At 42.2% G+C, this 26,095-nt stretch overlaps 1 protein-coding gene across 1 annotated transcript in view; it reads left to right on the top strand.

The window, feature by feature from the left end:
* The window catches only part of DYM (dymeclin), a gene marked incomplete at its 5' end in the record, with an annotated part of 148,932 nt that overhangs the window by 82,222 nt on the left and 40,615 nt on the right, over positions 1-26,095 (top strand). The window contains 2 exons of the mRNA XM_009883702.1: positions 8,200-8,313; positions 9,787-9,881. Coding sequence (XP_009882004.1) covers positions 8,200-8,313; positions 9,787-9,881 — 209 coding nt within the window. The remainder of the gene's footprint in view (positions 1-8,199; positions 8,314-9,786; positions 9,882-26,095) is intronic.

The raw sequence follows: 26,095 nt of genomic DNA, 5'->3' as shown, positions 1-26,095 counted from the left end.
GCCCTTTGCTGGACCCTCTCCAGCAGATCCCTGTCCTTCTTGAACTGGGGAGCCCAGAACTGGACACAGTTCTCCAGATGCGGCCTCACCCAGGCAGAGCAGAGGGGGAGGATGACTTCCCTCCACCTGCTGGCCCCACTCTTCTTGATGCACCCCAGGATGCCATTGGCCGCCTTGGCCACCAGGGCCCATTGCTGGCTCATGGGCATCCTGTTGTCCCCCAGCACTCCCAGGTGCCTTTCCACAGAGCTGCTCTCCAGGAGGTCAGCCCCCAACCTGTACTGGTGCATGGGGTTATTCCTCCCCAGGTGCAGTGCCCTAGACGTGCCCTTGTTGAACTTCATGAGGTTTCTCTCTGCCCAACTCTCCAGCCTGTCCAGGTCACGCTGTAAGGCAGCACAGCCTTCTGGCGTGTCAGCCACCCCTCCCAGTTTTGTGTCATCAGCAAACTTGCTGATGGTACACTCTATCCCTTCTTCCAGATCATTGATGAATATAGTGAACAGGACCGGTAAAGAGAGAGAAGGTGAAGGTAGACTTCTTTTCCATGAGAAAGTGGACTGGGCAAGGTGTGGGTGGGGGAAGTGGAAGCTGGGAAGAGAAAGATCTGAGAATGGATGGGATCTGGGAGGGCAAGGAGCTGGGAATGAGCTACAGGGAGGGGAAAAAAAGAAGGGTGAAGGCTTGTGCATAACACAAGGAGCCACAGATGGATGGGAAAGATGTGATTGGAGATGTTGGAGGGCTCAAGGTCCTACTTGAGGTTATCTAACTTGTTCCAGTCCCATTTCTCTTGTCCCACGGCGACAGCCTTTGTGAGAGAGCGCATGATGGGACCTGAGACTCCTGATCTCCGTCATAGTGGGAATCAAGGAACTTCCACTTCGGTTGGTAAAGTATAGGGATGTGCCCCACAAAATAACGCCCAAGGGAAGAAACATGGGCCTCATTTTATCTGTGGGAGGAGGTTGCTTTGCTCTGTCGCTCGTAAATGAGAGGCGAAATAGTAAGAAATAGCTTATTAGAGATTTAATCGCTAAGTTGATCTTTTTTTTGTTGGGGTAAGTGTATTTTATCTCAGAGAGGAGGAAAAAAACAACCTTTGGGTATCATTTGAGAAGAAACGGAGTAAAAATCTTTTCAATAAGCATCTGGAAACATGTCCCTTTATGTACTCTTGCTGTGGATTTCCATTGTGCGTGATGTCAAAACAAACAGCATTTTATACTACCCGTTTTCATCGTTACATTTTGTTTTCAAAAGCATGTTTAATTTTCAGTACTCTTAAGCATTCAGACGTCAGGAAATGAGATGTGCAACCGCAACTTATCCCTCTTATATTTATATATTGCAGATTGTAACCGTTAGTTAATGATTATATACTGTTCTTCAAATAACAGTATATTTTTCTTCTGGAAGATTCAAGTGCTTGGCTTGAGACATTTTTTGTTGTCAAAGTGGTCCATTTCTTTCTTCGTGGAAAACCTTCTCTTGAAAGCAGATGTATTCCTGTAGTCACAAATAAGCTGTTTTTAAGAAATGAAGGGACGAATTGCAACTGAAGTCCCTGTCTACACTTATTTTAGCGTTTTGCGGTGTTGAAGTAACGCACTAACTTGCTGCGTCTACTCATAGGTTTATGCTTAGCAGCTTCGGGATGATGAAGTTCTCTTGCAGAGTGTCTTCTTGTGGTGAAGTTCATATGTGTAAACTGTTAATTACACAATTAACAGCTTTTTAACTTTTTGGTTGCCTGTTTTGTGAAAATACACGTAGATTTTTGTTTGTCTTTCAGGTTATTGCTGTTCATCATCTGTGTTGTCCATCCTGACTAGTTGTCCTTGTTTACTGAAACTCCTTGGATGACTTGCTTTCATTTATACCATCCTCACTTTGTCTTAAAACAGTATTAGTGGCTTTTTACAACCAGGAATTATACCTGGTTCCGCATCCACTCATAGCCTTTTATAGCTGGAAGCCTTTCCTGTAGTGATTTCGCGTTTCCTATTTGTTCCTCAGCCTTGTCCATTCTTCCCTTAAATAGGTTGCTCCAAGCCCTGTCCAACCTGGCCTTGAACACCTCCAGGGATAGGGCAGCCACAGCTTCTCTGGGCAACCTGCGCCAGGGGTTCATCATCCTCGCTGGGAAAAATTATCCACGTCAGGGGGGTTGGAACTCGATGATCTTCAAGGTCCCTTCCAACCGAAACCATTCTATGATCTCAAACTGTATCAGCTTACCTACTAACATGAATTTCTTGAGTCTACCCCAAATACGTCTTCTGTCACAGAGTCTCAGAATGGTCAGGGTTGGAAGGGACCTCTGGAGATCATCTTGTCCAACCCCCTGCCAGAGCAGGGGCACCTCCAGCAGTGGCACAGGACGGCGTCCAGGCGGGTTTGGGATGGCTCCAGGGGGGGAGTCTCCCCCACCTCTCTGGGCAGCCTGTGCCGGTGCTCCACTACCCTCAAATGATATTTGGGATGTACCTCCTGTTGCATAGGTCTTTGTATGCATTTTTTTGTGTGATTTTTGAAGCATAAATAGATAAGAATCCTTTTAGGAGATTCCTTCTTTTGAGAAGGTTCATGGAAAAAAAAAACAACACCCTACCAAGATCTTTTAACATAGACAAATGCAATCTTCCCTGAAATACTTAATGAAAGACAGGCTTTCAGGTACTTTCGGAATGAAGTGAGGGAGGAGAGAGTTTGATGAATCCTAATTAAGATGCTATTTCAAATGTCTTGTACTGTGAAAGAGATTCAAGAATTAAGGTGAGAGTGAGGGTGGGAGGTAAATGAAAGAAATGTACGTGGAGTTTGTAGAGCCTGGAAGGTTAAAATATGTTGGCTTTTTTTTTTTTTTAAAAAGGCATTTTAAACATATATTAAACAAGTATTACCCTTGTCTAGAATAAGCACCATAGGATTCTTTTTTTTTCCTCTTGAGTTTTGCCTTAGAAGCTATTAACTAAGAGTTTTGCTAAAATTTACGTGTAGTGACGTGACTATTAAGTCTTACGGTAGGATCCTACACAACACTTAAGGGCAATATAATATCCCCCAGCGCCTTGTGTTAAATAATACCGGGATTTTTGCCAGCAATACTCCTGTCACAAATGCTGAGAAAAGCCACGGTACCTGTTGCAGAGCTTGGCTTGGGGTACTCTGCAGTGGAGGAATCAAAAAGCAATGGCCCTGGATGGGTGGCCCGGGCAGCCGGGCACTTACGGGGGGCATCAAGGTGGGGGTAGCTGAGAAAATTGGGGGATATGAAGGTGGTGCCCCAAAGGAGGAGTTCTATGTGAATACTCATTTTTAAAAGTTTGATTTTTTTCCTTATAATTGTGCTGGTTTGAATGCTTCTGATTAATCACACAGAGGTCTGTCATGACTTCAGATTTTGTGAGAAGAACTGTTGGATGCATAGAATCATGGAGTCATGATAGATCATACAATGGTTTGGGTTGGAAGGGACCTTGAAGATCATCCAGTCCCAACCCCCTGCCCTGGGCAGGGACACCTCCCACCAGCCCAGGTTGCTCCAAGCCCCGTCCAACCTGGCCTTGAACACCTCCAGGGATGGGGCAGCCGTAAGTTCTCTGGACAACCTCTTCCAGGTTCTCACCACCTCCACAGTAAAGAACCACTTCCTAGGAAATTTCTCAAAGGTCTTTGTTGTCATCGTGCCGTGTAGGTCTTACTTGCTTTGTGTTCAGAGCTGATAAAAATGCTTTTAAAGGCATAGGTGAGAGTGTGATGTGGAAGGGAAGGAGGACTTGATCCTGACTGATAATGAAAAGAAACCCTTAAAAGCAAAGAGAGCCTGGGACATAGGTGGTTGGGATTTAAGGGCAAAGTTGGTGGACAAAACGAAGCAAAATTATATGTAGGTTACAGAGGGGTTTGAGTGTGTATTTCAGAGTTGGTGACATAAAACAATTATAGTCTAATTTTCAACACTGGTATAACTTGCATTACAGCAGTGTTTTAAGTGCCTGTTGGGTCCTCAAAACTTAAGATCATACTTAAGATCTTTGTGTACGTGTCTTAAACTTACTGCAAAAATGAAGGCTGCTGACCAGAAAGGAAATTCAGCAATAGGCACGCTGTAAAATACATCAAACCGACTCATATTCAGCAGGGTTGGGCAACAGTGGTCTGTTGGCTGCCTATATTGGTGATGTTCCAAATCCAGCTGTGGGGAGCACAGGGAAAATTCAATACCAACGTGGATTAATGGAGGAGAAACAATGATCAGGATGATAATTGGAAAAGGAGAATAAGAACTTCCTAGTTGAAGGCTTCTCCTTATAATACAACTTTTAGTTTTCTCTCCAAAGTAATGTGTTCTATTTAAAAACAAGTTGTCATCTGCAATGACAATGGTGCTGTTAATGTTCTTATAGGACTCCTATATAGCCTGACCACAGGTCAGGTTGGACGGGGCTTGGAGCAACCTGGGCTGGTGGGAAGTGTCCCTGCCCATGGCAAGGGGGGGTTGGAACTGGATGATCTTCAAGGTCCCTTCCAACCCAAACCATTCTATGATTTCAAAAATCAACAACTTTTAACTATGCATAAATCCTTATCAGTGCATATTTTGGGTTTGTTCTGTTTCAGTGGCAGAAGGTGGTTAGCAACCAACTACGTTCAGTGGCATTAGGGTTTGATTTGATTGGTTTTTTTAATGTAGCAACTAGTTATAATTATGAGGTATAGTATATTTTTATGAGGTTTAATATACTTTCGATACAGTTATATTAACTAAAATACTTTGACGTGCTCAGTCACTTCATCCCTGAGCTTCTGATAAAGAGATGGATGCAACTGCTTTGGAGGGAAGGAGGTTTTAACGTAGGGAAAATCCCTGCTAAATAAAGTCTGACAATTCTTAGTTACGATTAGGACGGAATAAAAGAATAAATAAAGAATAAGGTATACAGAAAGTTTAAGTGCAGCAGCGCATGAAGCTTCAGCTATGCTTTTGTTGCTTTTTAAAGAGCTTGCTCATTGATAAAGAGAGAGATTCTTGTAGATTGAGAGTCTGTCCAGCAATTTTCGGTGGTGACTCAGGAGTCAGTACAATTTTGATCTCTATAAATGAGACATTAAGATATTTGCGGCAGGTCGTCATTTTGACTACAGCATTTGATTTTTTTAAAAAGCCTTTGATTTGCCACCTGGAAAATTTAAAAGAAACAAAGATGTAAGTTTTGTTGCGTGGTGGTCCAAAATGACAATACGTGATAAATATGATCCAGCTAATAAATGTAAATTTTAAGGGAGCGGATGTGCTTACGATGCTCAAGTGGGGTATCACAAATAGTAGTGGGTTGAAACTGTTAAACATGGTAAACTACAAACTAGGTGGAAGGATATTCCTAGTATGGAGATATGGGAGCTCTGGAATAACCTACCTAGTGGAGGGTTGATTGCTTGAGTCACCTAAAACAGGACTAAACAAAGCTATATTTTTTTAATGCACTTTTTTTTTTTTGCAGCGTAGGCTCTAAAGACCAATCCTGTTTGGGCAATAGGGTGGGATAACTCATTTCTTTCCAATTCCAGTACAGTTCTATGATTCATAATTTCCGTAATAATTATAAAACAAAGCAAATTGGTATTGAAACGTGTTCAGTGTGTGTAATGCTGTGGGGAAACAAACCCCGGGTTCAATAGGCGATGATAGGGATTTCAAAGTTAATACAATATATTTTCTGTTTGTAAGCTCGAGTATGTCCTCTCTTCACCTCAGCTGTAAAACACCTTTGCCTTTGCTTCTGTTCCTTGTCAAAATACAGTAAGCTGCCAATATGCAAATTGAATATAAAAGTAATTCAGAAAGTTTTGGACAGATCCAGGCTCTGGGCTGAGCTGAAGAAGCCATGTTAGTAAAATAGATTTTGGTCTCCTGGTTCCATTGCAAATCTGGGCGAAGAGAAAAAGATTGCTTAACATGCGGCCTTTGAGCTGAACGATGTGCATGACCGTAGCTACCAACCCCTTAAATATATAACATCCAGAATTACCAATGAAAAATTTCCAACTGTGGAAACTAAAAAATTTGGGGTGACTTTTTTGGATGCCGGTTCTGTGCTCTTTTAGTGATTAGCAACCAAGTGACTACATCGTTTGTCGTACGAGGCTTTGGGTTCTGAAAGCACTATCTCCAAATGCTGTTTTTTTTTAAATATTTCAGAATTTCACGAAATTAATATATACATATGATTTTCATTTTGCTTTCCAGATACCCCTTCTTTTTCACAAATAGAATTATGGTTCTTTCCAGCAGAGTTTATATGAATATGTGTCTCGGACAGAAGGAGTAAATGGTGTAAAATCAGGAGCAGCTTGGAGCAGTTCCCAGTATTGCCTTTCCCTTTGTCTTCTGCAAGTCATCCAGTGGCCAACTCTCTCCATTTCCTTATAGGAAATTGGTTGCTACTTCTCCATCCTCTCTCACAGAAAGAAGGAATTTGAGCTCGTTGGTGGAAGAGGGAATTCTAAGACCAGATATGATGTAAAATGAAGGGCAATAGTTCTTTTCACTAATCCAGAGGAGAGGTGGGAAGAAGGGAGATAGTCAGAAGTGTTTTCATCTAACTTTAAAGAGAAGAGGTTAATTAATGAAGTTGATTGTTGAGGTTGATGGGGTTTGAATTCTTAAAGACATCTGTAGTATTTTCATTGAGCAACACGTTTCAATGAAAAGCACTTAATATAAATATAAAATAGGATGAGGAGGAATGGTTTCAAACTGGAAGAGGGGAAATTCAGATTAGATATTAGGAAGAAATTCTTGACTGTGAGGGTGGTGAGCCCCTGGAACAGGTTGCCCCGAGAAGCTGTGGCTGCCCCATCCCTGGAGGTGATCAAGGCCAGGTTGGACGGGGCTTGGAGCAACCTGGGCTGGTGGGAGGTGTCCCTGCCCATGGTAGGGGGTTTGGAACGAGATGATCTTCAAGGTCCCTTCCAACTCTAACCATTCTGTGATAACATGTTGAAGATGAACTTTTACAGAGTGATAGCTTTGTGTGGAGTAGTCCCTGTTAAGCACATTTTTGGTTTGACCTGAGTTGATGGAGGATCATCTCCATGTTTTCAGGGCAGTGCCTGTTCACTCATTTTATCTAGTCCCTTGAAACAGGGGGAGTTTTGTGCTGATGTTTGCTGTATTGCTCCAGGTTGGTCAGCTAAACATTCTAAGAGGAAAGAGTTCCTTCTCCAGTAAACTCAGAAATGGACGTAAACTTCATCCACCCTGACAGTGGAGAGCACTGAAAGATAGAATCGTAGAATCTAGGTTGGAAGGGACCTCTAAGATCATCAAGTCCAACCATCACCCTAACACTGCCAAAACCACCACTAAGCCGTGTCCCTCAGCACCACGTCTGCCCGTCTTTTAAATCCCTCCAGCGACGGTGACTCCACCTCTTCCCTGGGCAGCCTCTTCCAGTGCTTGACAACCCTTTCCCTGAAGAACTTGTTCCTAATATCCATCCTAAACCTCCCCTGGTACAGCTTGAGGCCATGTCCTCTTGTCATATAGATAGAATATATAGAATATATATGAATAGATATAGGTATGAAGCTTTTAACCTAGCTGATGACTTTCTCTAACCTGTCAAGGGAAGAGACCTTACCTCTGGCAAGAGAAAGGCTTTGGTGTGAAGTCAGCAGTTAACCTGTTGATCTGCCCGGCGTCCTTCAGCATGTGCACTCTTGCCGATCGCTCCGAGCTCCTACGTGCTGCCTCTTGCCCAACTTGTAATGAGAGAAAACGGGAAGGAATTGGCAACATTATTCAGGTGTCTAAGGTGGAACTGGAGACTTTAGGAAGGGTTAGATCAAAAAGAATATAGAAGTGTGGTAGCACAGGGCATAGAAATTAGGGAATTGTCAAATTTAATCATCTTTCTACACTTGGTGTGTTTCTACATGACTGACAATAAAGTTGATGAGATTTACTAGGTGATAAATCTGAATACTGCAGAGGTCTTTTTTTTTTTTTTTCTTAAATTTTTTAATTCCTGCTTCAGAATACAATAGGTTTTGTCACATTTGAGGCTGGAAGCTATTTTACCTATCCTAAGGAATGTGAGAGTCCAGACAACTTTCTGGCTTCTTATTCAGACCTAGTTACTGAAGAATTTTGTTCTTCTTTTTCTTTTTCTTCTTTTTTTTTTTTTTCAGATATTGAAAAATATCACTTGGTATGCCGAGCGTGTCTTAACAGAGATCTCACTTGGGAGTCTCCTGATCCTAGTCGTGATAAGAACCATCCAGTACAACATGACACGGACGAGGGTAAGAGTTACGTGCAGCGCTTACGCACGTAGCGTGGATTTCGAACTTGAAGAGCACGAATTCAGTTTCAAACAGGGTGTGGGATTTTCTTCGTTCTGTTGCAACCAGTTGGCATCCGAATTTACAGCAGGGAAGGAAATGGGAAGATCAGCCGTATTAACTAAGCGCAACGTTAAGTTGTTCTGAATTTGTAACACAGTTTCTGTATTATCGTCCGGTTGATTGAGTAGGATTCTCTAAAGACCAATGGGAAGATCAGCCGTATTAACTAAGTGCAACGTTAAGTTGTTCTGAACTTGTAACACAGTTTCTGTGATCCGATTGATTGAGTAGGATTCTCTAAAGACTCTAATTTAGGCACCGAACTCATCTTTAGGCACCAAACTCATCTTTAGATGAGAAGTTCCTTAGTTTCATGAGAAGAAAAGATTCCCTATAGGTGGTTTGCCTCTTAAATTACTGAGAAGTTGGAATATCAGCTTTAGTTATTGTTAGGGTTTTTATGAAGTAGGACTGTGGGCTATAAACCCTTTTTTTGAGTTCTAGCAAAGCGAACCTGGTTCAACTTCAGAGCTTCATTTCAAATTGTTTGGTTTTGTGCATTTTTCAAGCATATGGTTCTATACCTTATCTCAAACGTGTAAGCGTGGTATCATATACTTTGGAATGTTTTCAGCAGTTAAAGGCACAGACATTTTTACATTAAAAGTAGCAAAAAAAAATTACTTAAAAATATTTTAAATGGGAAAACTTAAGGATTTAGCTTTTATGATCAGAAGAAAGAAATGAGGACATTTTTGGTATATATTTGTAGGAGTTGGAATCTGGGGTTTATTTTTGTAAAAGCATATTTTAGACTTGAATAAGGGAATAAATCCCTGTTGGATTGGATAAGTGGAGAAGTTTGGTTCTGTGAAAACCCTTGACTTCGGTAAGGTCATCATTTAAATGCTTATGGGGTCAAATGCTTCCAGAGATGCTAACAAGGGGACCGGGACTCTGAAGTATCGTATGGTTATAGTTGTGGGATGTATAGAACGCTTTGAAAGAGTTAATAAGGAGATGAGCTACGAAGCAGAAAATTTGAGGATAAGACTACAAAAAGGAGAGGAAGGGAGAGGACGAGAATGTCTTTCAATATTGGTTACGTCTGTGATGTCATTGTAAATCAACATTGCTAAAGGTGCGAAGACATCAACCTGAATCATTCTGTGATATATGTATGTGTGTGTACATATACACTCTGAAATTTGTAGGAAACAATAACTTTTTTGTAAGCCTTAGATTTTAAGGAAACATATTTAAAATGTCACCAAGTAGATACGCTTTGCATTTCTGCTATATGCTTTTGACCATGTCCTTTAAAGGAACATATATTACTCAGTCTTTCGAATGAATCCTGCAGTAGGTGTCGGTGTATATCAAAAGAGTGGTTTGATGTGGGTTTTTTTGCTTGCTTTTTCTTTCTGACAGGACAAATACCTTCACACGAATTGCCTGGCAGCCTTAGCGAATATGTCAGCGCAGTTCCGCTCGCTTCATCAGTATGCTGCTCAGAGGATTATCAGGTAAATATAAAGACTTCTCTTGAAACTCATCTTTGCTGAAACTCAGGAGTAGAGGAACTTGAATTTTATATGCCTTAATAGGTACTGATGAACTAAATAGCTGAAATGATAACTGAATAACTAAATAATCCCAGAATAAATCTTCTTTGCTTTATACTTGAAATGGTTCTGAATCCCCAAAAAATAGTAGTTTCTCTGAGAAACTTCGGACTTTGCATTCTCTTAACAGAACAGCTCAGTAGCTGCTTTCAAACTGGAAGGTTTTCAGGGATTTGAGTGAATTGTGCTTTTTTTGTTTTTTAGTCATGTATCACATTATTATAAAAATGCACTGAGTGGTGGTTCTCAAGTACCACACAGACTGGATTTTCAACTTGCTGTACTTCTTGTGTATCTGGCAAAAGGTCTATTTGTTAAATGAGACATAACACAACGATCCTTTTGTGACGAGGCCCTACAAATACGGGCAATAAAACCTACACCCGTGCTTTTCAACTCATTTTTCAACAAGTTTATTAGCCTGTATAGTAAGAAATAGTCAATGTCTGCCCTGGTTCTAAAACAGGGCTGTAACTTTAGAGAAGTGGATATTGAAGTTGGTCCTCCCTGTTTCGTATCTGCTGCAGACCACTTGGTAAAGGCAGGTAATCGTGCCTCAGGCATCCTTCTCCTCTTGGCAGCCAGCCCTGCTCCACGCTCCGAAGGAAACCGGGAAGGTCCCGCTTAATGCCGTGCGGAATAAACTGTTGTAGCGCTCATCGAGTACAGCCGGCGTGCCAAAAATTCATAAATGATAATTGCGTGCCTGTACGCTTTGTAAAGGACCGGGTTAACAAGAGATACATCTTGTTCTCAAACCACTCTTTAGGATTTAATTCTCTCCAAGCCCCTTCTCTTTTGGAAAAGATTGGTTGCAAAAGTATGGACAAGTAAGCAGGATGAATTCATTCTCCCATTACCTTTCCCCAGCTTGACGCTCACCCTCTTTTCAAACCCTTGGCAGTGATAATGAGGGTTCAGAATTTGAATTGGAGCTCTTGTCCCGTTACTTATCACAGGCGGTGTCTTAAATACTTGCTCTCTTCGTTTCTCAAATCATAGAGGTGGAGTTTTCCAAGCGTTTGCAATTGTTCACCTCTGAAACCGTAGATCCTGGCGTGGTGTGAGATACGCTACCTTGATGCTCACAAAAACTTGGTCTGGTTTTTAGTGTGATACTTCGTTTTCCGCGTCAGAGCTTTTTCCTGTGTTCCCGATTTTTGGTTTTATTCCATTTTATTCTACTGCTTTTTCTGCAGACCCAAGCGAGATGTGTTCCTCTGGTTCTGTTTGGGCCAGGAAGAGGTTATCTTGCTAGTCCCGTTACAGACTGCTCTTATCACCACTCAAAAATCTCGTAGTCATCTTGCGTAACTGCGGGTGTATTTGTGTGTGACTTGGCTTTTGTCAAAACTCTCTGAGTTTATGGACACCTGCTGTTCAAAATTTAAACTCGTGGTTCCAAATAAGCTCAGCTGGATTATTTTTGATTTAATTTGGTTGTGAAATGGCTAAGCATGTGGTCCAGGATGTGGCGGCCGTCAGTGGAGAAGCAGCACCCTCCGTACCTTTGCACGCGCGTCTCACCTCAACCTTTCGACTCGGAAATGTTGAGGAGCCTTTTGTGCTGGGAGGCTCCTCCCTACACCACCCTCTTCCATCCTTCTCACATGAGGTTTTTCGCGCGTCTCACCTCAACCTTTCGACTCAGAAATGTTGAGGAGCCTTTTGTGTTGGGAGGCTCCTCCCTACACCACCATCTTCCAGCCTTCTCACATGAGGTTTTCGCCATCTGTAATGGCATCTTGGAGGCAGATTGACTCCCAGATGTTCAAGACCCAAGGAAGGACATGCAACACCCAGAAATTCTCTTACACTCCTCGTGTGTAACATTTCAACAACGGAGGCAGATTGACTCCCAGATGTTCAATACCCATCTCAAGACCCAAGCAAGGACGTGCAACACCCAGAAATTCTCTTACGCTCCTCGTGTGTAACATTTCAACAAGCTGCTGGGATGTTTGGGTGCCTTATTCATCATCTCGCTAGCCGTGCATCGCTACAGTGTGACTTTAACATTGCTGCTCGATTTTTAGTTGTGAAATCGTTGTGCTGATATTCTTATGAAAGGCAGACAGACTTCTGTTGTTGCTTGACCCCAACGCGTGCGGAACGGAGGCGAAAAGGCCGAATGGCAGAAAACAGGGGAAAAAAAATCTGTCCCATTGCGTGAAGGACCAACGAAGCCACATTTGAAATGTGCCAAATAGAAAGAGAGACCTTAAAGCGAACACATAGCACTGACATATTCAAACTCGGAGTTTTTCCAAAGATTTAAGCTCTTAGTAGCTACCGTTGGGTGTCTTCTGTGTGGCTTTTAGCAGAGGGACTTCATGTGGGCTCTGAGCTGGGCAGCGTTACAAATAATAACCGAAAAATATCCAACCAGCGGTACAGTAGGATAGCAGTGCGAGAAGGATGCTGGTTATCGCAGCCATCGGGTGCTGACAGGGTTGGAGCTATATTTTTATGGTTGGAAATAATGTAAGGCTGGGTACAGAAACTGGACATATTCCTCAACTGAGGAAGCGAACTGAAAAGACAATATGATGTATATTTATCATATATAATATGATATTCTTACATAGTCCGAAGATCGTTCCACACTATTATTTTTCAGATTCTGCCTCGTTGTAGCCAGGTACTCTGTGTTATTATATAGTGGAAATTGTAATGAAGGAGGTGACTTTAAATTTGAAATAGGACCAGAAGAACCAGAGCAGAGTTCAGGAAAGATAATCTTATTCTGCGGGTAGAAAACTGTACGTCTGGACAATAGGCAAAAAGGGCCACCGAGACTGGGATTTAATTGGTCACTATGATCACGTTTGCTTCTAAATCAAAAGACCCTGTTATAAAAAAGTATTAAAATCTGTCGTAAAATGTCCTATGGGGCTGGAATGTGGACAGTCTGGAAAAAGAGGTGGTTCCGGGGGTGGCCTGTCTCCCCTAAGACTTTACTGCAAGCGTGGTAACATTTTCTTCTTAGGAGCTTTACAACCTTGGGTTCCCTGGCAGGTTTCAGCACCATTAAGGAACTATTTTAACCCCATTTCCTCTCAAAATACACAGATTTCTTATAAAGTTGTAGTTATCAAGAAAAACAATAGGAATGCATGTTTCATAAGAGATTGGTGTTTTGAGGCATAGGTTGTCCTTCCCTTTCCTACCTTATGACGTCTGTTAGTCGCTGTTATTAAATTTAGCCAGCGCTGATGGACCCAGCTTGCTCCACGATGCCAAAGCAGAATATTTCCATTTAAATTCCTGTTCTGGTTCTACCATCAGAGTGTGAGTGTCTCTTGAGAAAAGAAACCGCACTATGCATAAAAAGAAAGTGTTTTCTGTGACGGAAAAACCTAAAAAGAAGATGGCGCTTTATAGTAGATAAAGTATTTTAGGGTATAGGTTTTTAAATTAAGTAGCTGCGAAACACTTAACTTAAAATCTGCTTAGCAATACAACAGTCATAATTTAAGCCTCACCAGATGCTCTAATGATTCCTTCCTTAATGTGAGAAGTAATTCCATTTCCATGCAGCCTTTTTCCTAATCCTATTCTGAGCGGACACTGCCAATTGTTTTAAATTCTGACCTCTATTTTCTATGAAAGAATTAGCAGAGAATATTCAATATAGCGGAGTTCAAAGCTCAGTAAAATACAACTTCGTAGCGTTGAGTAAATTGTATCGCGTTCCAACAAGCATGAAAATTGACAGATTTCTATAAATCTATCACAAGCAGCTGCTGGAAGTAAAAATAGATGTAATAGATGTTTTATAATAAGATCCAGGGCAGTATTCGTTTAATGTTGGATGCCCTCTATCGCAGTCTGCCCTGATTTTGCAATCCTTCCCTTCTCTATCTGCTCTTACCACTGGTTTGTTTTTAATTGCACACAGCTATTTTATCAGCGCAGCGCTGAGGGTGATGTTGCGGAGCGCTGACACTTGTAGTATCTTTAAACTATATTGGTAGCCTATTATAAAAAAAATCAAATAAAATGTGTGTTGATGCCATTATTGTCACAAACGACTGCCGGAGGCAGCTGTGTAGTCTCGAAGCGACAAAGCACAACCAGGTGGAGCATTACATACCTGCGATGAGGGTGGGTTGGTTTTTTTCTTTGCTCGGTTTTTATTCTACAAGTACAATTACCAAAAAGTAAAGCCACGCACCGAACCGGCGTATGAGTGCAGGTATTCAGTTTTTCACCTAAAACTGTGACGCAGTTGGCGTTAATTCCTTTAAGCTATTTGGAAGGAGCTTTCGTGACATTCAGCATTTCTACAGCTCGCCTGCCCGCTCTCGGATGTGAAAGGAAGAGGAGAGTCTTTCCCTCAACAGCTGTACTCTGACATCTCGTCACCATGTCATTCTCCGAAAATTAGGGACAAGAAGCCGACCGATTACTTTACGGCAACCGCTTTTCCGATAGCTTCATATATTGGAACGTCTGCTGTTTTCTAAGCAGGCGTATACCACTAGAGGCTGCCATACACCTCGCTAATTAGACACGTACACTTACGTTAAATGACTTTATGGGGCTAGAAATGCTCTCCAGTTTTCCTTTTTTTTTTCCCCCCTACACTATCACCACGGCTGTTCACGTGCCGGGCTGTGTGAGCTGCTCAGCACGCTTCTCCCCGTTAGATGACTTAAAGATGGCACGTAATTATACCGATGTCATATTTTATTGATTTCTTTGGCTGTCGTAGAGAGTTTGGTGGGATTCGGGGAACGATGTGAAGAAAGAGGTTTCTGTCATCCTCCTGACGCTTATAGGAGCCAAGTGGAATTAGGAAAAAAGGTGTGTTTAAAAGGGATACAGGTCAGAGACTTGTCCATGCTGTAGGGTGCGGTATGTTGGACTCAAGCGTCCTCGTAGCCGTGCTGTACGTGTTAAGAGAGCAAAGCGCGAGACATACAGCCGGCCGTGCCCATTCTCCTGCTCTCTGGAAGAAGCAGAGATAGCAACCCAACTTCTCACTGGTCAGCCAGCCTTCAAGCTGATGGTGATGGGTGCTGAAGGATATTCCTGAGCGTGACACTGGGCACTGAAGTAGCTCAACGTTGGGTGTTTAATTTTTTTTAAGTGGAGTTATAAGTAGCGTGCTTAAAAATCCATTTGTGGCCAAGAAGGTCAATGGCATCCTGGGGGGCATCAAGAAGAGTGTGGCCAGCAGGGTGAGGGAGGTCCTCCTCCCCCTCTGCTCTGCCCAGGTGAGGCCACATCTGGAGCGCTGTGTCCAGTTCTGGGCTCCCCAGTTCAAGAAGGACAGGGAACTGCTGGAGAGGGTCCAGCAAAGGGCTACGGAGATGATGAGGGGACTGGAGCATCTTTCTGCTGAGGAAAGGCTGAGGCACTTGGGGCTTTTTAGTTTGGAGAAGAGAAGACTGAGGGGGGATCTTATCAATGCTTCTAAATCCTTCAAGGGAGGGTGCCAGGGGGATGGGAACAGTCTTCTTCCAGTGGTGCCCAGTGAGAGGACAAGAGGGAACGGGCACAAACTTGACCATAGGCGGTTCCATCTGAACCTGAGGAGGGCCTTCTCTGCTGTGAGGGTGGCAGAGCAGTGGCACAGGCTGCCCAGAGAGGTGGGGGAGTCTCCCACTCTGGAGCCATTCTGAACCCGCCTGGACGCCGTCCTGTGCCACTGCTGGAGGTGCCCCTACTCTGGCAGGGGGTGGCACTGGGAGAGCTCCAGAGGTCCCTTCCAACCCTGACCATTTTGTCATTCTGTGATCCGTGCTTTAGTAGGAAAGGATCCCTGTGGTTCCCCAAGTCTGCCGCCTTTCATCTCAGAAGAGACTGACACCCTTCTTCTTACACTCAAGTATGTCTTCATGCTGTAGAGGCAATTCTGTTTCATAAGCTACCAAGAAAAATCCCCATCCATTCTGATATTTCCTGCTGTATTTGGGAAGTTTCACCTCCCCAGCCTTAAACCCATTTGTTTTAAGGTTTTTTAATGTTAGTATTTTAGTTTTTCTACTACTGTTTCCTCTTCTGGTTTGATGGGATTTTCTTGAGTGAAAATATTTATGATGGTGCTTTAAGAATAAGAGTACATGATGTTGCTTTAAAGTGCGCTTTTTAAAATTGGTTTAAGATTATGCTGGATTAAAAGTTGTCTTTAAGTCATAATGTGCGAGTTTCTGGAGAAATACCGTATTGCTACTGCAATAATGAAGTACTTACCAGCTGCAGGTAGCTTTGATTAGTCAATTTGATGCTGGAGGAGGAAAAAAGTTTACCGTAGTTAATGCTACAGAGTGAAAAATAGGGGTGGTGTGAGGAGGAAAATGCCTTTCTCATAACTGGTCTTTTATCTTCACTTTTCCTGAAGAAAGTCTCTGAACTTGGATAATAGATCTATGTAGCTGTGTATTTTATATCCCTACATACGAAACCACGGAGCTAGTTTTTTAAAATACAGAGTAACGTCCGTCCAGAGTCTACTGACTTCAAATTTATCAGCTGTTTTTTACAAGGATGGCCCTAATTGCTCGAAGTAAAATTGTCAGAGCTCTGTAAAATTTTTGTAATTTACACCAGTCATTCCAGGTCAAGAAGGAAATTATAAAAACATCTGCCGTGAAATTTTTCTTCTGTTTTAGCACGCGATTTTTAATCATTCGAGTGTGTGCCTTGTCCTTGGGTACTAGTGTAATTTTTGAGTGTTTGGGTTTGCAGAAATAACCATTAGCTCATTTGCAGAACAGAGCTCGCTGCTTATCCAAGAATGGGTTTTGCTTAATATACAAATATCTCTTGGGTTTATGAATTTGAATTTTGCGTAGTTCAAAACGTCCCTTCCTAAAGTGGTTAAATTTTTCTTGTAATGTTTTCCCTTTTCAGTCGTCTTTATAGAATTGTGCATCTTTGTAATATCCCCCATGTATATATCCCCTTTGTAATAGACCCTGATATATAATATTATATATTATAATTGTCAATTTTCATATTGTATTGTCCTTAAAAGAAGAAAGTGTGTTACTTTGCTCTGCTTTCCCCTAGATTATGTCAGTTGTTGCTTTTATAAATTAGGAATAAGGAGGAAACTAATCACTTTTTTCACATGTCGCCGTGTTTGGGAGAATGATGAGGACTCTGTAACGCATTGTGTTAATTAAATCTGCTACGTGGCTTTTTTTTTTTTCCCCTGGCCTATGATTATTTATTGAAAATTTTTAAAATTGATTTTCTATATATTGGTTTTAAGCCTAAACTTTGTTCAGCAAGGTTCTCTGTCTGTCGAGCAGAAGGCGTTTTGAGTTCGCCAAGCATTCGCTTATTCGAATAGTCCTATACATGTGTTGAGCAAAGAAGAAAAAGGTTTACGCGGCAGCGAGATGTCTGTTCTCACCTGCTTATTAGGGACCACATTCAACAGAAAAACCTGAAATCATGAGTGTGAAGGTGGTGGAATCCGAATTTACCAATTGCTTAATAATATTTTTTAACAGTGACAATAATGAGACGTAATTGCTGGCTCGAAGCTCGTTAGGCTGCTCACATAGGAAGAGAAACAGATTTCTCTCCCTCCTGGATTTACGCTTTTTGAGCATTCTGGTTTTCCTGCCTTTTTTTTTTTCCTCCTTTTTCTTTGATGTCCACAGTGCTTTCGGGAAAGCTTTTTAACATAGAGCTTCCTCTTTCAAGAGCGGTGGGACATTCGGTGCAGAAAACCGGTGAAATCGAGTTACCCAAATCAGAGGCACTTCTTAAGGAGAAAATTTTTGGGGGGGGAACCCCAAAAAGCCAGGTCGGTGCATGAATGCTTCAAAGCTGTTTGGTTTCTAATTTAATTCTCATTTGAAAACTTAAGTATAGGCACAGAAGAGTTACCTCTCCTACAGGTATTGTGATTTTTTTAAATGGTAAAATTTTAACTGAGTGGGCATTTCAAGCTATAAATGAGATGTGTGAACTGAGCAGAAGAAATTAGGTGAATCGGGAGTACAATACTTCTGTTAAACTCGTCTTTCTGGCTTCTTTTTTTACAGCAGGGGGATGAATGGTGTTAAATTAGAGCCATTTTTTGGACAGAAAATTTCCTAAAATTGTTTGAAATTGAGGAGGGTGGAACCCTTTGATCCCACGAAACCTTATTTTGGAAAAGTCTGTATTTCAGAAGCGTCGGCCTTCAGTTTTCAGTAATCAAAAAGCAACATAATGCAAGTAAGATGGCAGTGATGGAGTTATAGCATAATAGCCAACTTATACCTTTATTAACATGTAATTTGAAAACTAGTTCCTGCTTCCTTCATTGCTTCTCCCTTGGTGCTCTTGTCCCAAGGGATTTCAGTTGCTTAGAGCTCCAAGGATGCTTTGAAACACGCAGGTTTGCATCGTACCACGTGCACGGGGTAGACTTCAATGCCACCGTAAGAACGATCGATAGAGAAGTCTTTTATAATCTGGGTTCAAATCTTAATCGGACTGTTAAATGAAATCTCAGTTTACTGATCTCTTAATCGTCAGAGAGGAGTCTTCAGAATAGCAAACCCCGGAGAAAAGCGGCTGCTGCTGCTCTCGTGCCAGCGTACATCAAGAGACTTCACAAGTCAATTTATGTAATAATAAAAGATCGAGCTCTGAAAGGGCTTCTTAAAATTAATGTCCCGTGGCCAGAGCTGTTAAATACCGCACCCTCGGAGAATCAGCTTGCTGCTTCTTTTTTTATAATTGAAAGAAAAGAACTGAGGGTAATGAGCAGTTTCACTAAACCGGTGATGTCTGCCTCTGCAGTTACTGGGAGGAGCACAGTCGCAAATCCCCCGTTTCTGATGGTGACATGTCAATATCTCCGGTCTGAGCGTTTCAAGAATAATAGGCGATTTTTTTTATCTCCTCTTTTGCATGGCGTGGACTGTAGTTGCGCTAGAAGGAAATTACCTTCATGAAAGTTATTGCAACAGTGTGACTCTTTTCCAAGCTTAATGAACAAGAAGGGGGTTTTAACCTCAGGCTGATGTTGGATTTGGTTGGCGGTGCTTGTGGTGCAGACCACGAGTGTGTAGGATGCTCTGCAGCCCTGGACTCGGATTCGGTACTTTTGGGGGTGACCTGTTGATACAAACAGTGGCTTTCCATATTTCCCTTCTTTGAATATTTGCATGCGGACATCACGTGGCTGAAAGAAAGAAAGAAAAAGCATCTTTTTGTGGATTCGACTGGTGATTTATCTGCAACTCAACCAGCTCGTTTGATTTTCTGTGTTTGGTTTAAAGTGGTAGAAAATGACCTGTTCATCTCAGCAAACATTCATATGCCATGTGGCTGGTGAATTTGTGACTTTGATATACTTGTGTTGATTTATTTTTTTTTTTTTCCCCCGGTGTTCTTCGCTTTGGTAGCGTTTACCGTGTGCCGTACGCCTTAGATTTTAACTTAACTTCTTGATTATAAATTCTTTTCAGTATGAAAGGCCACAGAACTGACCGGTTGACATTGCCTCAAAAGGAAGAATTCAAAACCTCAAAGGCGTTTTAGTGCTTCTTGACTTTGAAATAGTTTTGTAGCATTTTAGTTTAGAGGAGAAAGCATTTCTTATCCAACCTGGATATAAAACGATACTCTGTTTATGAGAAACTGCTTTATAATGAGATTATTTTTTTTTCACTCGCGTGCAGTGCGTTACGAAAGTGATAATCCCATTTTTATTAGATGTTCCAAGTAGAGTGAAATCAGAAAAAGGATATTCTCATGTTCAGGCCGCGTTTGAAAGAGGACGTTGTGGGAATGGAAGATCAAACAGCTCCAAGCTACCGCGTCTGAACTTCGGTTTTAATCTGTGGACTTTCAGGAGCGGAGGTTGTGCGCGCAGCGGGATAACCGCAGAGCTTTTTACATCAACTGGTCAACCTTTGGTAGCTTTGGCTTGCTCTTTCACGAGCTGTTCACGGACACGCTAGTCTATTTGCAGATGCTTTGGATGCTCTTCATCCTCCGCTCTGTCGCTGGTACTGCTTACAAGAGGCTCCCGAATCTGTGGAGTGGCTTTTGTTGGGAGACAGAAGCAATTTGTACAGGATCTCAATAGTGTTAAATAAAAGAAACATATGCTGGCCTTATTAGTAGCTTGTTGACCTAGATTAGCTGTGGGGAAGCTTATAAGCTGATCAGCCATTCCAAAATTGGGAGGTGTCATTGCAATTAGCAGGAAAGGCCGTGACAAAAGGGGACACAACAAGGGAGAAGAGAATATTAGTAGCAAATGTCCTCTGGCTGGTATGGTTTAGCAATGTAAATGTAAAGAAGGTGATTTTTAAAAGGGATGAAGCGTCCTTTGTTACTACGTGTTGAGTGTAGTTGTGGACAAATGTATTCAAACGCTGCTTTAGCTCTGTCAACAGAAAAAGGACTACTCCACATGGGCTCGCCTGGTTTTGCCTGACTGGAACATATGGAGGTGAGGTTTTAGGCTGATATCAGCTGTTTCCAACATGGAAATATCCTTGAACTTGGTTTAAGCCCGGTTGAACCTGCTGGGGATTCTGAGCGGGCACCTGATGGGACAGTAATACCCTCATCCCCCATCTGGCGTGAACAGTTGAATGCCCTGCATGCCATTAGAAGTGTTTGGAGCCCGGGACGCCCGAGCTCGTGGGTTATGGAGATTTCCCAGATGGACAGACTCACAGCTTTATTTTGAGAGAGATCGGATCAGTGTGGCCCACAGAGGGGTCTTGGACAAACTGTTGCTTCACTCTGGCTCGGGGTCTTCTCACATGAAGCAGAGAGGTCGCACTGTGCTATACTCTGCTCTGCATATCATAGAATCATAGAATCGTCTAGGTTGGAAGGGACCTTGAAGATCATCAAGTCCAACCATCAACCTAAATCTGCCAAGTCCACCACTAAACATGTCCCTCAGCACAACGTCTATGAGTCTTTTAAATCCCTCCAGGGATGGCGACTCCACCACTGCCCTGGGCAGCCTGTTCCAACACTTGACAACTGTTTTGGTGAAGAACTTTTTCCTCATATCCATCCTAAACCTCCCCTGGTGCAACTTGAGGCCATTTCCTCTCGTCCCATCGCCTGTTCCTCGGGAGCAGAGACCGACACCCCCCCTCGCTACCCCCTCCTTTCAGGGAGCTGTAGAGAGCGAGAAGGTCTCCCCTCAGCTCCTTTTCTCCAGGCTGAACACCCCCAGTTCCCTCAGCCGCTCCTCATCAGACGTGTGCTCCAGACCCCTCACAGCTCCGTTGCCCTTCTCTGGACAGGACTCCTTAAAAACACCATTGTTGATTGCTGACCTGCCTTAAAAAGGTTTTTAATATCTAAATATATACCATTCTAAAAGCTCAGCTTGGGACAAAGTGGTTCTCTGTTCCCTTGACCCTTTTGTGTGGGTCTGCTGACTTGTAAGATGTAGCCACTTCGTTGGGGGGGAAGTCATTATGACGTCTTCGTTAGTCTTCTGCCATCCAGGCAGTTGTGCGGTACTTTGGGGTCTTGCAAGCTGCGGAGTCATCGTTTGGCAGAATGTGTGGTTAAACAAACGTGATGCAAATTAGCACGGGATTGTGGCTGTAGAACTGAAGTTTATTGAAGTCTTGTTACCTATTTCAAGGAATCTTGGAGGGTCACACAGATACTTGCACGCAGCGCAGAGCTGCAGTTTGGGGGTAGAAGGTCCCGTTGTCTCCTCTTTAATTATCAGGAATGGCCCATTCGTAGTTATTGTGCCACAGAAGCTCTTTGGAAACAGTACAGTTTGATAATAGTCTTCAAATTGGGGAATTCAACTTTCATTTTTGGTGGAACCTTCCAGCTTTAAAAACTGTCGATCTTGCAAATCTGTTATGATGGAGGTGGTGAGAGACTGGCCCAGGTTGCCCAGAGAAGCTGTGGCTGCCCCATCCCTGGAGGTGTTCAAGGCCAGGTTGGAGGGGGCTTGGAGCAACCTGGGCTGGTGGGAGGTGTCCCTGCCCATGGCAGGAGGGGTGGAACACGATGATCTTCAAGGTCCCTTCCAACCTAAACGGTTCTGTTCTGTGAGAGGAAGAAACATTTGAGGAAACCTGTACGGAAATCACTATTTTTGTGATCCAAAAGTATCACCAAAAATATCACTAGTGGTGTTTTACAGATGAATTTGCAGTGTAGACTGAGGTTCTGGGTTACGTCATGTGGGTTTTTGGCATGTTTAACAGTGAAAGGAAGCAAAACTGAGGAAGCCAGCACCGTTATTCCAGCCCTGCTGGTGCAGTTTTGATTTCTTCTAGCTGGCCTGGGGAAAAAAAAAAGCTAATGGCCACTAAAATGCTTCCTGGGATGTATCCCACTGTATTATTTGGTTGTCCAATGTACTGTACACCAATAGTGGGAGTCTTCCAGGTTTTGCATGTTAAAAAGTTTGGTTTGTTAGCAACAGATTGTCCTGCATAAGATTTTCTGAGATTTTAAAAACCAAGAGAATTCTAACAGTCTTTTAGAAACTCTTATTTGCTATTCTAGTAGAATCCTAGAAACTGCAGTCTTGTCTTCTCGGTTTGTTTTGAATGGAACACCTTTATAGGCCCGAAATAAAGAGGTGACTCAAGATAATGACTTGCTTGAACCTGTCTTTTATCATGAGTTGCAGAGTATTTGGCTCATTAACCACTTTATTCAGATACAACATGTACTCTTTCCTTTTTAGAAATTTCCTCTGTGGAAAAAACTGTGGACTGTGTTCTAAAAAAATGAACGAGTAATGAACATATAAGGATTTCTCTGACAAACTAAAATAGTATTATGGCTGTAGGTAAGCATTAGTACAAAACAAAAAAATAATTATTTTTTTTCCTGCTTATTTGACATTTTAACTGATGTCATTATATATGTCTAACCTTTTTCCAGCTTTGTGGTTCAGAGAACTGATTTCTCTCTCCAGGTGTAGGTCTCTCCAGGATAGGTATAAGTGTCCTGCAAGGAGGGAAGCAGAGCAGTTACTCGTAACACCCAACTCAACTGTCTCCAAATTGCTCCTGAAAACCTTCTTTTCCACCACACGTGGAAATTTTGAGTTCATTCAGAGCCCACGCTTAGGTGAGGATTTTCCACCAGGCTTTCTTAACTGGTTTTAGGAACACGAGGTAACAGCTTAGGAAATTTCTGAGCCTCTTCAGTACTGGAGGCAAGGTATTTCCACCCTAGTTTGCGTGGCTCGCGAAGAGAATATTACGCTTTGAAAAACATCTGACGCTTTTAAAGGGAGGGCGAAACTATAAGTACAGAAGAAAGAATCGGGATTTAACAACTTTAATGTGCTCTGGGTCTTTATAACTGTTGAATGACTCAACCTTTTTAATGGTAATGGCCTTCAGCAAGTTTAGGAAAGAACAGGCTTTTAGGTAAAGTAAATACACTTCGTTCTGCAGTGAATAAATAAATTTGCTGTGAAGTTGTGTAGAGACATGTTTCTGTAGCTCGCTAATTGTGCTCTTGGGTCCACAAGTAGGTCTTTCTCCCAATACCCCAATTTCCACGGGCTCGGATGGGATGAATCCGGCTGCGGGACAGGGCGAGGGCTGGGACAAGCGGTGCCCTCTCTCGCTGTGCTTTAGCCGTTGTCTCCCGGCAGAGGATTTTCAGGTTCACGCAGACGGAGATGCAAATGTGTGCGTTAATATGGGTGTTGTAGGCATCTCCTGTAATCCGTGCCGAGCCTGTGAATGATGACAAGCGTCTAGCCAAAGGATAAAAACCCGGGAGGTTTCAAAAGCAACATTCCCATAGTAGCATCTCTTAAGCTCTTAGGGATATGTGCCTTCCAAGTAACCGGCGCATCTGGGTGATGATTAAAGCCTTCGCTCTTTGTCTGAACCATCAGTTCCCAATAGACACCTCTTTCATAGCCTTTTTTTTTTGGAGGTCATCAGTTGCTGCCGTCTGCTTCTAATATATAAATCCTTTTGTTCTTTTTGCAAGACCTTCATCTGTACAGAGGTAATTTGGCCTTTCTATAGAAGAATCTCCCAGATTGATCATTTGATATTTTTTTTTTTCAGGCTATCAAACATCTCCAGGACTTGTTTGGTTTTCATTTCCTCACCCTCCTTTACTAGGAATACTTTTATGCATAAAGATAATACTCCTCTCGTAAGCCTGTCGTGTGTGTTTGGCCGGTACTGTGACGGAGTGCTGCTTCGGGGCATGGGAACTTAGGTCTGTGACACATTATCACAAATAATCGCTTCTTAAGGATTTAAAGAATTTTCATGCTTTTCCGTTCTGTGTCGTTATGGCACCTTTAACCCTCTAATGACCCCTCTCCTCCAAACTGCTGTTTTGCAATAATGTAATTGAAAATCCTGTCGTCGCTCCAGGCTTTGAGATATCAATGTAGTGTATCTGAAAAGTAGGCCTGCGAGAATGAAGTATTTTTAGAAAGCTACGAGAATCGTAGGATGATTTAGGTTGGAAGGGACCTTGAAGATCATCTCGTCCCACCCCCCTGCCATGGGCAGGGACACCTCCCACCAGCCAAGGTTGCTCCAAGCCCCGTCCAACCTGGCCTTGAACACCTCCAGTTACGGGGCAGCCACAGCTTCTCGGGGCAATTAGCCATTATCATGGAGCGAGTGATTTTAAGAAGTTGTTGTCATCATCTATATAGTATTTGAGGGAGTATAGAATGTATTTTGGTTGGGTTTGACGTTGGGAACATAAAAGTAATGACTAATAAGACTTCCTAGAACATAAGTTATCCAACATGACCAGTGTTAAAATATTCGTAGCACATCACAACATTCTCCCTACGTGTATATGGGGTAGTTTGGGGTGCTGACAATCTGTGCTAGTTTAATTACCTTATACTTTCTTTATTGGTTTTGGTTTGTTTGGTGGTGTTTGTTTTTTTTTAAAAAAAAAAAAAAGGCTTTTGTATTGGCTCTCCTGTAGAGTCATGTTGCAGCATAACTCCCTTTTGAAAGTATAGTGATTAAGTCTTCAAACTCAGCAAAGGATATTATTTGCTGTGCGTTTTTCAAATTCTGCCGCAGAAACAATGTGACCTAAATATTTAATCAGGCTTAGCAGAATTTGCTTTTATTTATTTTATTTATTGCTGCGGTATGATCTAGTTTCTCTGAGCCGATACATGTGGCATGTGTGTCTTCAAGCCCTTCCTTTTTCTCAATAACGTTAAAGATTTATAACCTTCATAAAATCTGGCATGCACCGAGAGGAAGATTATGTATTACAATTACTTAACATTAGCGCGGGGAATTTTTCTTTTGAATCCCAGATATGCTGTTTCGTAAGGTCGTACTTATAGAAGGATTGGGGAATACCGTATTTAGACTGCTTTTCTATACTTTGCCCAATTTGCTTCATTTCTGTGTTCTTAAAAAGATGTTGGCCTGGTGGTGTTTATGGTCTTGTCTTTGATACGTTTACTTGAAAATTGCAGTTGACTTCAGTAGAGAAAATAGCGACTTTCTGATTTATTTAAATAAAGACCGAAGTGGCTTCGCCTGTTTTGCTTAGTGCTGTTGTCTTGATCAAGTCTGTCCTTAAGATTTTGGATGAAAAAATTCATGTGAGCGTATGATGAATTTCAGCACTTCGCAAAAATAAGAGTTAAAAAATAAGAAGCGTTTAGTCTGTGGCTGTAGTCTTGTGCACATCTCCTGAATTACGTGGAGTTGGAGTTAAAAATTGGAAGTGATGTGATCCCTTAAACCGAAACAATTGCAGCGTCCGTTTAAGACATTGAATTTTCAGACTAACACGAGAAAGAGCAGGTTTGGAAGAATCTTTAGCAAAGTCTCATTTGTTTGTTGGTTTTGATTATCTGTGTGTTTCACACAAGGTCCTTGGAGGGCTTCCAGACAATCAGGGAGACTCAGTAAAGCTGCAGGAAGCCGTGGCATCCATTGACATGGGATGTGGCTCTGCCGTCACGTGTCACAGCCAACTATCACCTCCCCGGTGGCTCTTGACATCAAACTCTCATTGGTTCTAAAGTGTTTCTTTGATGCCCTCGTTTAGCTGCTGCCATCAGAATACTTTTCCTGATGGGGATTGCCCAGACCCTATGGAAAGGAATCTTTTTACCTTCATCAAATCCGCACTGAATTACAAATAAATATAGATAGATTTGGTTAATTTTTATA

The sequence above is a fragment of the Charadrius vociferus genome, unplaced genomic scaffold (genome assembly GCF_000708025.1).
Source record: "Charadrius vociferus isolate BGI_N301 unplaced genomic scaffold, ASM70802v2 scaffold264, whole genome shotgun sequence".
NCBI lineage: Eukaryota > Metazoa > Chordata > Aves > Charadriiformes > Charadriidae > Charadrius > Charadrius vociferus.
The sequence above is the reverse complement of the archived record's forward strand: the minus strand, read 5'-3'. Positions and strand labels throughout refer to the sequence as shown.